This window comes from Gymnoscopelus microlampas (genome assembly GCF_963454915.1).
Source record: "Gymnoscopelus microlampas genome assembly, chromosome: 23".
Classification (NCBI taxonomy): Eukaryota; Metazoa; Chordata; class Actinopteri; order Myctophiformes; family Myctophidae; genus Gymnoscopelus; species Gymnoscopelus microlampas.
Window position 1 is genome coordinate 31,134,116 of NC_139960.1, and position 17,630 is coordinate 31,151,745.

Below are 17,630 nucleotides of genomic sequence, written 5' to 3' on the forward strand. Positions count from 1 at the left end.
CAAAGACTTCAGACTCGACTCAGACTCAAGCTCAAAGACTTCAGACTCGACTCGGGAGACTCGACTCGCAGTGCCAGTTCAGACCACCATGCCACTCTAGCTGTGCTGATTCAACAGCTGCCTTATAATCCCTAAGAAAGATGCAACTTTAGCTTGCAGTGATTGGTCAGCTGCTGTGTTATAGCCCTAGAGTAGGTGCTATATAATAAAGGCTGAATATGTGATAAATATACAGTATATAATATTCATGTGTCACACAAAAGTAGCAACAATAGCAGGTCTACAACCTCACAAAGTGACGCGTTGTGAGCTTGTAGACCTGCTATTGTTGCTACTTTGTGACAAAGTGTCACAATGTGACGCGTTGTGAGCTCGTAGATCTGCTATTTTTGCTCTCTTTTTTTCAAGTGAATGTGGTTAAGTGTAACAGTTTTTGACATACAAGGTTTCCACCCGACAGCGACGATATATAATCGTCGCTCGCTTATTAGACATCACTAATAATCATTATCATCCGTTTTCAGGTGATCGACGAGAAGCTGCTGTTTGTGAAGGTCCACATGCCCTGGGAGGTGCTGTGCACCTACGCCGAGGTGCTGCACATCAAGCTGCCTATCCAGCCCAACGACCTGTCCTCCCGGCCCTCCCCGTGGAACTACGTCTCCTGCTTCACCAAGTACTTCTACCCCAGCGAGGACCTCATCCACAAGGAGGCCGACTTCTTCACCGCTCCCTTCGAGAAGGACCGCCTGGAGCACTTCTACATCAAGGACCACGACGCCTTCTTCACACCGTCTATGAGGAGCAGGATGGTGAAGTCCCGTTAATGATCATTTTAGTGGAAAATATCTCAGAATATAGCAAGTATAATGAGAAACAAATATGTACAGTATCTACATTTGCATTGAATCTTTTCAGAATTTGCTGAAACTGGTGCTACTGTATACTTCTTGCTAACAAAAGTTAGCAACATTAGAAAATGGTTCATAATAAACATGAACAGTTTAATTATATAAACATTGCCCAAGTTCAAGTTCATGTTTGCAGTGTCATGTTACAGTATGTTGCTCGGGGGTAGTGCGAGACTACAATACAATGAATTATAATGCAGGGTCATTTAAGCATAAACAACACTGAACAAATGATTAACATGCTAATCTGAATTTGTTTTTGATGTATTGCAGGCTTACTACATCCTCAGCCGTGCCCCTTATGAAATACGAGCTAACATTAAAAAGTTTGGCATCACAAAACTACTGGATGGTGGAGTGTACAAGGCTGCCTATCCTCTTCATGATGTGAGTTAATCTGTGAATCTTACGCTTCAGTCAGTTAGACACGCCACTTCATTGTTATTCATTGTTATAGGGTCCTTGAAGGGTTTCCAGGGGGGTTCCCAGCCGAATGATTTACTATAGCATCAAGATCAGTTTAACCACTTTAACCCTGTATACATCAGCTTTTTGAAAATAGCTGATCTACAAGCTCACAACGCGTCATGACTCGTGATGTGACATGTTGTGAGCTTGTAGATCTGCTATTTTCAAACAAATCTTTAATTATTATATTTTTTTATTTTGAATATTTATGAAACATTTTAACAACACAAATATTGTATAGGCTATAGGGCTTCCTGGCACAAAGTATTTTCAGATGGGGGTCCACAGCCAAATACATATCCATATCCTTGAGAACCACTGAATTACAGTGTTGTTGTTTGTGTCTGTCAAGCGAGTTACCAACCCCGCCACTGGACCGAGCTGCTCTAACTGACCTGAGATCAAACCCCTTGTGATCCTCAGCTACTGTGTATATTGCTGCGTCTCTGAATTTTCGATAGATCGCCTCCATCTTTTTGTCTTTCTTTTTTTTTTAAATATATAAAAATTATAATGTAAAAATAAAACCTTCATGGTATGTTTTCTTTAAAACCTTGAAAGTACCTTGATCCAAGCCGGAACACACAATCGATTGATTAATCATTAAAATAAACATGCTCTGCAAATGCACGCGGCCCTCCATCTGACCACTTAATCACGGCAGCTAATGCACTAGATCACCTACATCTTTAAAAAGAAGCGTTGTTTAATTTTCTTTTTCTTTTGCTTACATGTGGAATATCAATGTGCTGTTTCCCTACTCAGTGTAGCTTCAACGTCAAGTCAAAAGAAGATGGCCAACTCAATGAAAGGTTCCTTCTCTACCAAGAATGGGCTCACCCCAAAAGCTTCTACAAGATGCAACCGCTAGATCTCATAAGGTAGTGGGTCTCTTTTTCCCCATTCTACACACACTGTGGCTCAAACGCTCCCAGTCAAAGCTTTATTTCTTAACTTTTCGACTAAACCAGTCTCCTCCAGAATGTTCTCTTTTTCCGCATTCTCAGAAACTCCATTCACACCAGACACTACCAATGGCATTATGCCAAGCAACTTAATTGGTCAAAGCTGTGGTTGCTATGGCAGCTCTTTCTTGTAGCCAGAAAGCTAGTTTGTGAGCTTTCTAAAGCTTCAACAGACCGCCCCCACTACTTGTTTTGTTGTACAGACGTACTGTATACAAGCCTCATGAATGTACCCCCAGTTAAGCTTTATGGTGAACCTATTCAGTCAGTACACATACTGCTAACATTGGTAACTGTTATATAAAGTCCTCACTGTTTGTACCAACAATAAACAGTGTCTCAGGTATAACAGAGTGTAATGACTGGGCAGATAGGATATACTCTGTACACACATTAGAATAGAACAAAATAGAATAGAAACACTAAAAACAGCTGAATTGTTTACCATGGCAGATTTTAATTAAAAGCAGAAAGACAGCACACATGTTAACAATACACAACTGATAACGCTACAACATACAAACATAACTTGACAGCTTTGAGTGCACATTTGTGTTCATACAGTAGTTATAGTATCTATTTGCCTAACTCCATATTAGCTGACATCTCTGTAAGAGAAATAACTGAATTACCTTCATCTTTCACCCAGTTCCAGCTGCATTAACCCAGCAACATGCTGTTTATTTGCTTTTCTGTGCAGAAATTGGTTCAATTTCTTATTCATGGATTTTTATTTTCAGCGTTATTGCATTGCATGGAGCAAGATGCCATATCCTCAAACCACAAACATGACTTCACAAAAAAATGTTTCAACTGATTCATTTAATGCTGTTCACAGGAAGTACTACGGGGAGAAGATCGGCATATATTTTGCCTGGTTGGGATTCTACACAGCCATGCTGGCCTTTGCTGCCATTGTGGGACTGGGCTGTTTCATTTATGGCTACAAGACTCAGGAAACAAGCACTTGGAGGTACAAAATGGAATCTGTTCATGTGCATATTGCAGTATCTCACATAACCATTTTAGAATTGTGTAAATATAATCCATTACTCTAAAAGGGCGCTCTGTCCTCAGAGCGCAGGTCTTTGCCAGGCTGGGTGGCCTACCCAGGACTGGCCAATTACAGGCAGTATGGAATGTCATACTGATGATCATTGTCACATGACTCACACATTTACCTAATTTTGTTAATGTTGTGGTTCCCCATACTAGTGTAATTGAAATCGCTTTTGGCTCTGTGTTGTTTAGAGGCGGCAGGCAGGCCCCTCAATTTAAATTAAAGGGGACCCTTGTGATGTACACAGATGGACACACAATCACATACATGGACATGGGCGAAAACATAGTCTTTGCGTCCTGGCCTGGGGAAGACTTGACTTCTGGTCTCACTACCACTGACTGCTTTATTTAATTCTGTTCATTGGTTAACCTCTCTCTTGTTACTGGACAGCATGTAACCCTTCTCCTCTCTCATTGGACAGTAAAGAGGTGTGCGATCCAGAGATAGGCGGGACTATAGTGATGTGCCCACAGTGTGACAGGGAGTGTGACTACTGGAGGTTAAACAGCACGTGTGAAGCCTCTAAAGTGAGTGGAGCACTCCTTACCACTATCTTTTTCCCCCCCTTTTTCCCCCTTTTTCTCCCCAATTTAGTTGTTATGCCAATTAATTCCTCCCCACATAAACATTTGTGTGTTGTCAGTATCTTACTGACCTCACCTGCCAGTGAGGAGCCCCCATCGGGAGGATGTGTAGCCTCCGTCCTACTCCTCGCGGTACATTTGGTGGTACATTTCAAGATGTTTGCTTAAAAAAAGTTATTTAGAAAATCACTTGGCCAAATTACACTTACACTTTGTATCATAATATTGTAACACTGTTACTATGCATACTATACTATGCATCCAGTGTGATCATTTTGTTAATTAAGGACTTCACTTTGCTTCCAATGAAATACCTTTAAAATGTATGTAGTGACTAGTGACTGTATCATTTAGGTCTAAAACCATGCAGTTGGAGTTCTTTTTTGCATGGTTATGGTTTCCAACACTGCTGCTTTGAATGGAGTTGTTTTGAAGTGCATTGCATTTAGGGACAGCTGAATTATAAAGATGTATGTAAATACTGTTGTTTTGGTCTTTTTCTTCCAGAAACTATGTATATTTGATAACTACGGGACCCTGGTGTTTGCTGTTTTCATGTCAATCTGGGGTGAGATGCTCAATAACAAAAAATGTCCAAGCTTTCATAATTTCAAAAGGTTTCCATGTCTATATGATGACACAGATCTGCTGATCCATTATAACCGCTGAATCAGCAAATTGGAAAAATCTGCATAAAGAAATGCTCTCAAGTCTTATGACAGCATAACAGCTATGACTCATGGTTTCAGCAGCATGGTTTACGATTTTCCTTCCTTTGCTGACTGTGGATGTATACATTTATGCCTATATCTGACACACAATTAGAACTAACTTATTGGCCTCACAAAACACAGTAACAGTACAACTCACCACTCTTGATACAACCCCACATACTAATAGTCACTGAAGTATACAGATTTGATTTATTTCTTCCTTCCAGGTCGCTCTTCCCAAAATGGCTTTGTCTCATAGACCTCTCATTAACCTCGTCTTTCTTTTTCCTTGCTACAGTGACGTTGTTCCTGGAGTTCTGGAAGCGTTACCAGGCGGAGATAGAATATGAGTGGGACACAGTTGAGTTCCTGGCTCAGGAAGAACAACCTCGTCCAGAATATGAGGCCAAGTGTCTCCACGAGAGGGTCAACCCCACCACACGGGTAGGTCACATGATCAAAATAAATGACACATGATAACAGCGTTAAGGTGTTTGCCGCAGTGTGGTTGCAGCAAGGCGCAAAAATAAATAAAACACAATACAGTACATATATACAAAATATTCAACATACTTTAAGTGACACAAAACGTCAGCCGAAAATGACGATTTTGATGATGATTTGCGGCCCATGGGAACAATTGTGAAAATGTCTGTGTATCAGGTTAGCCTGGCCCTGCAACTTGAAGGGAGTGGGTTTAAACTCTCCTCTCTTCCAGGGCATTCTGTGATTAATTTACTTGATGTCCTGCCAGAATTCTGTATCTCTGTTTGTTCCTGTTTCCTCATTGTAATTAATGGCTAAAATCATATTCTATTGTGTGAAGGATGTTTTAGACTATAAGAAACAATAGATAATAGATTGATCTTCATGTCAAGGGTTAAGTAAAATTTTCTGCTTCTGGACCCTTACACTGCCAGTGTGTTGATACAAAAATATGAATTTAAGGCAATGTTATCAAAGCAGAGAACTTTAATGTATTTCTATTGTGATGTTTCAGGTTAGAGAAAAAGTGCCTTATACAGCCTGTGGAAAATGCATTCGGGTTTCCCTAGGAATATCGACCGTCCTGTTCTGGGTAAGATGTTGATATGCTACTCCTTTTCTATTATATTTATGTTCACATCGCTTGGAAGCGAGCACACACACGCACGCACGCACGCACGCACGCACGCACGCACGCACGCACACACACACACACACACACACACACACACACACACACACATCTTTTTTACATCATCTTTTTTATTATTCTTTTTTAATTTTTTATTATGCCCATGTTTTGTGTATCCGTCTAATTCTACATACTTTGAACTTGAAACTCCCTTCCAACTTTAAATGTTTAGGGTAAGTGATATTTTTTGGTTGTAACGTTTTTGTTAAAAGGCTAAAGCACTATATTCTGATAGTAATCATTGCTATAGAGTGTTGTTCAGTAACAGAGATCTCTCCAAAATGAATTTTCAGGTAGGTGACAAAATTTCAGCCAACCGGGAGAGAGTACCCATTTATCAGCCTAATTTTTCTAGTGTTCCAGTTTCAATTTTGTCTGCTCATTTCTTTGTGTCATCACTTCCAGTTTCACTTGTTTAATCTGTATCCTGACTGAGTTCTCTGTCCGAATTGGATAAAATGCATTTTCAAAGAGCTGGAGAGACCTCATGTTACTGAAGAAAATCACTTACCCCACCTTTAACATGTGCAGCTTTTAACTGTCTACGGTGGATTTATTCAACTTTTTATATTTTATATATGATATTATACTTAAAAAAAATATTTAATATATTATTCATTAGCTATACGTATAATTCTATCTATATTTTGGTCCTGAAACCCAAAACCTAATGTCTCCCCTGGCCAAGTGAGGATTCCCTCTTGGCTTTTTTGGTTTCCCAGGTGGGATACTTGGTGTTCTCTCTGGTGTTACAACAGCCCCACATCACTTCCTCTTCTCTCTTGCCCCCCCCCCACCCCAGGTGCTGTTGATCCTGGCGTCCGTAGTGGCCATCATCGTGTACCGCCTGGCCGTGTTCTTCGCCTTCTCGGCGAGACTTAGGCGCCAGGACCTGAAGGAGTTGGAGCCGTTGAAGGAATACGTGACGCCTCAGATGGCCACCTCCGTCACTGCCTCCATCATCAGCTTCGTGGTCATCATGACCCTCAACATCCTGTACGAGAAGGTGGCCATCTGGATCACTGACTTTGGTGAGGCAGCGCTTTTCCTAGCTCCCCTCCTGAAAAATAAGTAAATAAGTAATAAAACTGGACCTTGATTAATTTTGCACATTTCCCCAAAACTATAAGTTACATCTCTTGCATAATTTCAGCTGTCTTGAGAGGTTGGATGTGAATGGGAGGATGTAGATTTCAAACAGTTACTTCTACAGTAAATGAAAAGAATTATAATAATTTAAGTTTGGGACAAACTGCAGTTGAATTATACTGTGACAGTGATATCTAAGTATGTGGATATACTGTAAGTTACCAGAAAGTATATTTAAGCTACAAAACTGTAGATTGAAGGATTCAAGTTCAAAGCATCGTTGAGGAACATTGGTTTGCAGCACAACATAAAACATAGACGATACCCACAATAAACAACATACATACAAGACACACCAAATGATTAATGTTAAGTGAAACCAGCCAAAGAGGTAAATCTCACACCCTGTTTCACTGATCTGACCCCTGATAACAGAGCTCCCCCGGACCAAGACAGAGTACGAGAACAGTCTGACCCTGAAGATGTTCCTGTTTCAGTTTGTGAACTACTACTCCTCCTGTTTCTACATCGCCTTCGTCAAGGGGAAGGCGGTTGGCTACCCAGGAGACCCTGTTTATCTCCTGGGAAAGTACCGAAATGAAGAGGTACAGTTTTTTTTATTCTGTCCATTTCATTCTGTCCATTAGTCATGTTATTGTCAATGTCATAACACACCCCCAAGTCACGAGTCTTAACACATTCAATCCGGGAACGCATCTGTGTCAGTTTAGTTTGGCTATTCAAAAATAGCAGATATACAAGCTCATAGCGCGGCTATGAGCTTGCAGATCTGCTATTTTTTTAAGAAACTTGAACATTTGTGCAAATCTATGAATATATGTATTTTTAAAGGGAACATTTTTTACTCAAATCTTTGCTTTTGGGGGTCCCTAACAAAAGTTTTCAGATGGGGGTCCGTAGCCAAATACATATAATTTTGGGGGTCCTTGACATGAAAAAGTTTAAGAACCACTCACATTTAAAATCACAAACTTTGATTTTCCTGGTGATACAAGCAATCAGACTTCCTTCAATCAGGAATTTGAATGAGAGCAATCTGACAGACAGATGGAGCCAGTGAATATGTGTATGATAGAGAGAGGGTGGAAGTTGAAGACACTTAGGGGTTGTACAGCTGATAATCACATGCAACAATACAGTTCATAGCTCTAGGTCTTAATTACACTGCATACATCACTATTATTATTAGAGCATACCTCTTAATTGGAGATTTGTTTGTACTCTACTGAGCTTTGTGAGGCTCCTGATGAATGTCTAAGCATGTCTATGAATTAAACCCTGTAACCTTATGGTTTAACGCCTTCTGGTGGACAGACGCAGTAGTACACCCTGAGATAGCGCTTTCTTACTTTCATTCTAAAGGTCCTTACAATTAATTCACATTCATTTAAACCACGTTTTGTGCCATGATAACTTATCCCACAAACACAATTTATTTAATCACCAAATTAGTAGTTTGATGAGGAATATTTGTGGATGCAATTTTGTCGTATTTATTTGCCACGCTCCAGCTGTGGCCTTAAGAAATAACGATATCTAAGTATATAAAGTATTATTGACTGTAACGGTTACTGTGTATCTTGGTGTTTCAGTGTGACCCTGGGGGCTGTCTGACTGAGTTGACCACACAGCTGACTGTCATCATGGGTGGGAAGGCCATCTGGAACAACATCCAGGAGGTCCTGCTACCGTACGTATTGCTGCTTTTGGCCAAGAGATTAATTACCTGATGTACAGTACATGAAGTATTGTGCTTTGTGTTGTCATTAACCAACACTGTAGCCTGGAGGGAGAAACCTTAATCAATACCTTTCCTTTACACAAATTGTTAGTAAAGTAATTATTGCCTTGTGCCTACTATCTCTAGAACTTACACACTATTCTGTGCATTTTCCTTTCTGTCACCTTCTTCTGTAGGTGGGTGAAGAACTTGATATTTCGGTATTGTACCCGTGTGGATTCACAGAAGGTCATTCCACGCTGGGAACAAGACTACCGGCTACAACCAATGGGAAAACTGGGACTGTTCTATGAATACCTGGAGATGGGTACGGTGATAAGTTTTTAAACTAGGTGTTGGAAATGTGAAAATGAATCAATATTGAGGAAATGCATGGCCTACGTCTTGCCTAAATGTGATCAGAAACAGTTTTTTGTTCGACTGTATATGGGAAAAGTGTTGTTTCCAGCACTCTCCTACGCAGAGGGTTGGATTATCTGCAATGGAAAATGAAGTACCTGGTACCAAGAGCGAGTAGAGTCGTGTTAAGTTATGCTGGTACCATGCAGGGGAAAAGTTCCATTAGATAGAGGCAGCAGACTCATCACATCACATCTCGTCCTCTCCTAGTGATCCAGTTTGGCTTTGTGACTCTGTTTGTGGCCTCCTTCCCCTTGGCTCCGGTCCTGGCTCTGGTCAACAACCTGTTTGAGATCCGGGTCGACGCCTGGAAGATCACCACGCAGTTCCGTCGCATGGTGCCAGAGAAGGCCCAAGACATTGGAGCCTGGCAGCCCATCTTGCAGGGTGTCGCCATATTGGCTGTGGCAACAAATGTGAGTCTTGACACTAGTAGGGATTAAAATTCTGATTTTAGTCATTTGGATTCCATAGAGTCCAGCACGCCTTTCTCCTGGCTTTATCCAAGGCCCCTTTCACACCTTTAGTTTTCCACAATTTGGTCCTATTCAAAAACAAGCTCTTACTTCTTACTGTACATTGTTGCATTTTTCATTAGGTCCAGTTAGTGTTTAATGAACCAACATTTGTAAATAAATGACGTGGTCGTACAGGTCGTTCATTTACTGGACAGAACGATTTTCTTGGGGAAATTACTTCCTTGTCAAGGAGAACAATGGAGAAACAGCAGCGTATTGCGATAATACAGTAGGTTTAATTTTTATGATTTGGTGTTCCACTCTTAGCATTTAAAGTTTACCGTCTACGTTTACAGTAGGCTCCTGTTTTCTGTCTCCCTCTCACTCAGGCAATGATCATCGCCTTCACATCAGACATGATCCCTCGACTGGTGTACTACTGGTCTTTCTCCGTCTACCCGTACGGAGACCACAGCGACCACACCATGGCGGGATACATCAATAACACCCTGTCTGTGTTCAACATAGAAGACTTCAAAAATCGGAGCAAACCCATCAACCCACCGCCCTCCTGGTTCAACAACAGCACCACCTGCAGGTACGGGGCAGAATTCTGTCTCATTCAAACTCTGTTAGGTTGAGACGCTTTTCACACGGGGAGCAACACAACGCCTGTGTTCTTGCTTGGATCAGCGGGGTCTCACTGCGCTCATGTAAATACACAAGCAGAGAGACAAATGCTTTGCGAGTAAACGGTATAGGTTAACCATGCACGTCGTGTAGGAAAAAAAAGGTAACCACAATTCAGCTCTTGACGCAGGCAAGCGTGTGCATGAGACGAGCACAAGCGCCATAGGCGCTTGTGCTCAGGCCCACTGTCATTCAAATGTCTCTGTAATGTGATTGTTGTCTCTCTCTCTCTCTCTCTCAAAGCTGTGTTCGAGAGAGAGAGATAGAGAGAGAATTATTGCCTGTTACAAAAGGCCCACATCTTGTCTCTCAGTAAAAACTGTAGCCTACTATTTAATTAAAGGGTTAAAACTTGGTTGACGTGTTGTTTGCGAGGGACCTACCCACTGATTATAGGTCTTTGTATCAGAAGAACGCATTGTGCAACGACTGGTTCCTGAGACAAGTTGGTAGTCAACGGTTTTGATCACCCACCGGCAGAAACGTAAATCGGCGCCCCTGACAAGCAAGACAATTTCATGGGGTCTCACCCACTTGTCCGTATAATGGATCCTGTCAGTTTTCCCATAGCTTCCTACCGGCCCGTTCACCTCACTGAAAGTGAATTACTGTACTAGATGAGTCAGTCAATGACTATGTGAAAAGCCCTTTCGATTCACACTTACTGCTCTTGCTGCTACGACACCTGAATTTCCCCAGATATTGATCTTATCTTATCTTATCTTATCTTATCTTATCTTATCTTATCTTATCTTATCTTATCATTTCCTATCTCTAGCAGCCACTGTTTTCTTCAGCTGGTGTTCCTGGACTCACTTTGGTTTTCATGTAACAAACAATGTTGTCCCCTGTCAGGTACCGAGATTTCCGCTATCCACCAGGACACCACAGAGAATATGAGTACAATACCTACTACTGGCATGTCGTCGCCGCCAAAATGGCTTTTATAATTGTTTTAGAGGTGAGTAACGAACGCCACTGAGTCAATGTCTCTGAGGTAAAAAAAAAAGTAGAAGAAATGGTTAATGCTGTCATCTATAACTTACATTTTGAATTGGGGAAAAGAAAGAAAAGAAAGAAAGAAAGAATTAGTTAATACACAAGTGAAATGCTACAATTAATGAGAGAATGACTTTTATTGCATCGTTGTCTGTCTGTCTGTCTGTCCGTCCGTCCGTCCGTCTGTCTAATGGAACTGTTTATTCCACTCTGTCCCTTTGCAGCACATCGTCTACCTGACAAAGTTTGTCCTGTCCTACGTGATTCCAGATGTACCCGAGGTCGTCAAGGAGCAGATCAAACGAGAGCGCTACCTGACGCAGGTCATCATCCACGAGGCCAACCTCAAGCTGGTCACCAAGCGGCTGAAACCGTCTGCCGACAAGATCCGCAAACAGGCCGAGGAAAATTTGGAGAAGGAAGAGGACGAGTTGGATCTGGACTTTTAGAGACAAAGACATACAGAGATTAACGTTGTCAGATACCTGCGGGGAAGATTGAGGCTGTCAGAACAGCAAGGAATGGAGAACCGGATATTGTTCAGTTGACTTACAGCAACATGTTTTCTTTCAGCTGAAAACCATTTTTTATGGTATGTGTACTGTATAGAGATTCACATTGTTGGGACCTACAGTGTCAACAGTGTTGCTCTGTCTAAAACATTCACACACTACTACGTGGTCGTCCTCAGACCTTCATCGGTGGGCTGTTGCTGTTACGGAAGGTTTGTCTGGAAAAAGGGGTGGAAAATGTGCACTGTAGACATCTTGGAGAGAGGAAGACCCAAGCACATTCAACGATTCTTTCTTGGCTTCCAGATATTTCCAGTGCCATTAAAAAGGAAGGATTTTTTACATTCTATCCGTCCGTTGCCCCTGGTTTCTTCTCAGAAACAGATGCTGATCCCTCCTCCTGGCTTCATCACAATGTTGTATCTTACATTTTAGCCAACACTTTTGACCACAGTGACTGAGATACAGAGACTGAGCAGGCAGACTCTAGTTGCAGGCTGGTTTCTCTAGCCACTTGACCTCTGGACAAGGATGCTCTACTAGGACCTGCCTCTAAGTATAACCAGGCTATAAAAGGTTATAACAGGCGGCGTGAAGGGAATGGTTTAACTTTAGTGCTTTATTGCTATGAAGTAAACAGTTGTCTTGCAGTATCATGAGTGCATACATGGATTTTAGCATGGGTAGCTGTGCCAACCAACCAATAACCGTGGCATCACTATTGCCATTCTCTATCCATTGACCTGATTGGTTTATACTTAACTCACAAAGCGTTGCTCAAACTTAACCATTGGCAGTGTTGGTGAAATTCTCAACCCAAACAAACGGAATGGAACCTGTAACCCGTGCCTTGCTTTACCCTCAGAGCCACACAGGACCAAATCTATAATAATGCACAGTAAACCAAACCTATCACATTTGGGTGCCTATTTGTGTCACATCAAACCATCAAACAGCAGTATTATAGAGGATTATTAAAGATGTGTACAACTTTTGAAGGCAATGTTCTGTGTACACTTTTCTGTACAACTTCATTGTGCGATTGTTACTACAGGTTTATGTGACTAATCTGATAATCTTACAATAGTGATTTAAAGTCTGCATAAGGAGCAGCTGTCACACCTGTCTAGAGCTACACTGTATAAATGTGCCTAAAACTAAATATGCCTGAGCACACATGGGGATTCAGAAAAAAAAAAGATTTATCTGCCCTCCATAATTATTATTACTTTTTTTAATCCTAGGTGTTTGCACATCAAAAACGTTTTGTACATCCACTTTTTTAAGCTGTTGGGGATTTATTATGTTAACACCACTTTGAGTTTACATTTTGATTTATGAGAGTTGACCCTAATCCCATAAACTGTACAACATACAGTATGGAGAATGGGTTTTAGCACTAAAGTTAACCACTATCCTTTAAAGACTAAAATAATGTGTTAAGCTAATTTTATGCCATTAAACATTTTTAAATCACTGTTTCTTTTTTATATATAATGGCATGCATGCATGCATGTATGCATGCCATGTATGTATGCATGCATGCATGCATGCAATACATGCTTAAACAAAAGGTGAATATCCATGCCTTAATGATGCCATGGTCAAATGTAAACATTGCACATTTTGACAGCACAGAACTGCATTCTGTCTGGTATAAGAAATTTACCTGTGTTCACTTAAATCAGTTGTTTTCAAACCTTTTCATATCAAGGTCCATAGCCTCTCAGACCAAAAACTTAGAATATTTTGTTGTCGTTGGATACGATTGTCCACAATTCCATGCTCTATTGATGTGGTACCATAGGAGAGATAACAGGTTGATCAAATGTTGATCAAAATAACAATTCTTTAATGCAGATGTTTAACAATAATTTAACTCTTGAGAGCGTAAAATGAAAACCAAAATGAAACCAAATGGACCCTTACGGGTCCATTTGGCTTCATTTTACACTCTCAAGAGTTAAAGATCTATAAGTGTCCATTTGGTTACCAACTCTCCATCATTTAGCTGGGGAACACCTGGAACCCCCTCAAGGACCACTGGTGGTCTCCGGATCACTGTTTGAGAACCAATGACTTAAATGACAGGAAACTGTGGTCAATGTATATAGGCATACGCTGTATTAATGCCTCACCATACAATTTTAACCAAAGGCAAAGGTACTTTAAAGAACACAAATACATAATATAACAGTGAGATATAGCCAGCTAGCCTATATGATGCATATCTGTTTTTTTTGTTGTCTTACAGTATGTGTTTTATACATATTATGCTATTAAAAAGTTTTCTAAAGACTCAAGTTTAGTTTAGTTTTATTTTGTTACATATTTTTATTGACTTAAAAGTATATAATAAATATATATTTTTTCCATATGATCTGATAGGATTTTATATGGAGGAATTGGCCGCCCTGATTGGGCAGGCCAGCTCTGATTTGCTGTCATTGGTAACCTGTTCACGGTGTGTTTAGATGTATTAGCGGCTTGTGAATTGCAAACTAACTCCCAATTTTTTCCTCAATACTGCTGCTGGAAGAAGTACTCAGAATCAGAAACAACTTTATTGTCACATCACATGTTTATAGGTGTAAAAAAGTGGGTGAAATTCGTAGTATTCAGGGTAAGGGGGGGGGGGGGGGGGTCAGAGACAGGGAGAGCAAGGAGAAAAACATAATAACGCAGTCGGTATGTACATGAGGTTAGACATGGGGTGCAAGAAAGTGGCAATAAAGTAGCAGCAGTTATGTAGTTATAAGGGACAAAAAGTTGCAGTACTATTGTTATATCATTACTGTCAGACAGAAACCTTGTATCTTCAACATTTTATGTTCTTTCCTTAATTAATGCCCGACTTCATCATACAAGAATGTCGCACAAAAGTAGTGAAAATAGCAGATCTACAATCTCACAGCCGTGGCGAGCTTGTAGATCGGCTATTTTCACAATTTTCACATGTTTTTAACAAAAAAAAAGGAACGGTTTTGGACCAGGTTTCCACCCATCAGCGACGATATGTATTCTTGTGCATATTTTTCACTCTTCATACCAGTAACCTGTAAGCTGATTGTATGACGTTCTGTATAGTAGTGTTTATATCTCTCTATCTCTTGTCATCATGATTTGTGTGCGTGGGGATCTCATTTTAAGCAAGCTTAGTGCTTTATGAGTCTTCCAGTTTAGTAGACCTTGTATTGTGAATTTGTACTTCCATGTACTGTTGTGCTCATGTCTTACTAAATGAGTTACAGTACATCAATCAATCAATCAATCAATCAATCAATCAATCAATCAATCAATCAATCAATCAATCAATCAATCAATCAATCAATCAATCAGTCAATCAGTCAATCAATCAAAACCATGTTATTATGTCTTCTCCATAGTGGCCACAAGATGGCCATATCAGTCTTTATATACTATGTCACACTGCAACTACTCACTTTATCCTGTAGATACATTTATGTAGGCTACTGTATATTCTGTTATTTCATAATGTTGTATAAAAGATGCGGAACACTGTCTGCCACACACTTTATTGATTGATTGATGTACTTTATTCAAATTCACAATACAAGGTCTACTAAACTGGAAAGCTCATTAAGAACTAAGCTTGTTTAAGATGAGATCCCCATGCACACAAATCATGATGACATATAAGAGACAGACAGATATACACGCTACTATACAGAATGTCATGCAATCAGTTTACAGGTTACTGGTATGAAAAGTGAAAAATATGTACAAAAGAAGAAAGAGAGGGGGGGGGGGGGGGGGTAGGGGGGTAGGTTAGGTTATGACATGGGGTAGGTTAGGACTTGGACAGGGGCCATTTTTGAATTGCAGCCTCCTGAAGGTGTATCTTTAGGGCAGTTTTGAAAGTGAGTAGGGTTTTACACTCCTTTACTCCTTTTGGTAGGGCATTCCACATTTCTGATGAATAGCATGAGAACGAGTTCATTCCCTTTGTTGAGCCAAATCTGGGTTGAACATGTAATATGTATAATGTTGGCTTTTGATATTTGATATTATCTAAACAGATGCAGAACACTCTCGGCTCAGAAAAAGCTACTTCCCCCACCCCCAGGCAATCCGTTTTTCGGTATGAACTATTGGCACTATTAGGCCGACGCTTTACATATTAAGTTTGCACTTAAACATATGCATACGTGAATGCACATGCACACATACATAAATAGATGCTTATATACAGTATATCAAGGTTGATGCAAGGTTGATGTTATCCTGTTGATGGTCAGATGGGCAAGAGTCAAGACGACATCTTCTTATTTTTTTGTCTTCAAAGCTTGTTGGTTATATGTCTCCCATGTATTTACACCTCCTTTGCAATATATTGAACTCTGCAAGATCTTTTAAGTGCATTCTTCACATACCGCTTAGTGGATTGGGAAGTAACGGATTACATGTAACGCCGTCACGTAATCAGGGTAAAAAAAACGGTAACAGTAACGACTTACAGTACATTTTAAAATGTGTAATCTGGATTACAGTAACGGGGGTGTAGTAACAGGGGTTACAGGCGGATTACATTCTCCCCTTCCCCTCATCAATTTTACAAACAAGTTATAAATTATAACACCAAACAACCACCCGCAAGAGCGCACAGGCTGCAATGGATTCGTGGAGACGGCCAGGGCGCACAGTGCGGCACCTCTCTCTACTAGGCTATATTGTCAACAAATCTCTGTGATTCTAATTGTACTATAATCAGCTGAAGGGGGGGGGGGGGGGGGGGCTCATTTCCTTATGTCAATTGTATTTATATAAAATTATAGTCTATTTAAAGAAGACAATTTGTGCATTGCGCAATGCAATGCTCCAATTTACACACGTCAGTTTTATTCATCGATTACGCAGGAAATAATGAACTGATTACAAAAATATAAAATTCTCTCTAATCAGTAACATGTAGGTGATACTTATGTCTATCAAATGTGGTTTTATTGAAAGGCAATCAAAGTCCAGAGCTTAAAAGCCAAACATCGTGTGTGTGTGCTCCATTTAAAATCCTCACAGTGTTGCTGCGTCAGGAGCGGCGTTGCCAGAATTTGCGGAGGAGGTTAAGGCTTGAAAGGGTCTTGCGCCTAGTTACATCTCTGAGCTCTTGCCCCTCTATGAACCTCCCTGTGGCCTGAGGTCCTCAGGCAAGGCTCTCCTAAAAGGCCGTAATTCGCACTTTTTAAAGACGGGGTGCCATGATTTTCAGTGATCCCCCCCCTAAAACATAATCAAACACCACAAAAACACCACCAGGGAGCTTAATGAAGTTCTATCAACCTCATAGACACATGAAAAACAGAAAAAGTGCAAAACCATGGCACCACCTCTTTAACTAAGGGTGATCAGGCCTTCGCCGTCCGAGCTCCTAGCCTCTGGAATGCTATACCTGAGACAATTCGCCTCACTGATTCCCTTATTTTAAATCGCTATTAAAAACGTACATGTTCCAGAAAGCATTCCTGTAAATAACTTTTATTTGTTCATTACCTTTTGCTCATGGTTATTTCTTGTTTGATTTGTATTCATGGTTATTTCTTGTTTCATTTGTATTCATTCTTTGTGTATTCTGTCCTATGTTTGTGCAGCACTTTGTGACTCATGTCTAGAAAAGTGCTATATAAATGAAGTTATTATTGTTATTATTATTATTATTATTATTATTATTATTATTATTATTATTATTATTATTATTATTATTATGTACAGTATATAGCAACATACATTTTTTTTAACTTTTTGAATAAATATTTGAAGTTTTTCAGAAAACTTCCAAGCCAAGATTCAAGATTTCTTATTGTTGCATTATATACGAGTACACA

At 40.2% G+C, this 17,630-nt stretch overlaps 1 protein-coding gene across 1 annotated transcript in view; it reads left to right on the plus strand.

Moving 5' to 3' along the window:
• The window catches only part of ano6 (anoctamin 6), a 36,729-nt gene extending 22,636 nt beyond the window's left edge, over nt 1-14,093 (plus strand). The window contains exons 5-20 of the mRNA XM_084049838.1: nt 525-812; nt 1,185-1,298; nt 2,145-2,260; nt 3,183-3,317; nt 3,829-3,934; nt 4,499-4,559; nt 5,003-5,148; nt 5,705-5,782; nt 6,684-6,912; nt 7,406-7,575; nt 8,584-8,681; nt 8,909-9,039; nt 9,342-9,547; nt 9,979-10,187; nt 11,135-11,240; nt 11,503-14,093. Coding sequence (XP_083905964.1) covers nt 525-812; nt 1,185-1,298; nt 2,145-2,260; nt 3,183-3,317; nt 3,829-3,934; nt 4,499-4,559; nt 5,003-5,148; nt 5,705-5,782; nt 6,684-6,912; nt 7,406-7,575; nt 8,584-8,681; nt 8,909-9,039; nt 9,342-9,547; nt 9,979-10,187; nt 11,135-11,240; nt 11,503-11,727 — 2,418 coding nt within the window. The 3' untranslated portion in view covers nt 11,728-14,093. The remainder of the gene's footprint in view (nt 1-524; nt 813-1,184; nt 1,299-2,144; nt 2,261-3,182; nt 3,318-3,828; nt 3,935-4,498; nt 4,560-5,002; nt 5,149-5,704; nt 5,783-6,683; nt 6,913-7,405; nt 7,576-8,583; nt 8,682-8,908; nt 9,040-9,341; nt 9,548-9,978; nt 10,188-11,134; nt 11,241-11,502) is intronic.
• The last annotated feature ends 3,537 nt before the right edge of the window (nt 14,094-17,630 follow it).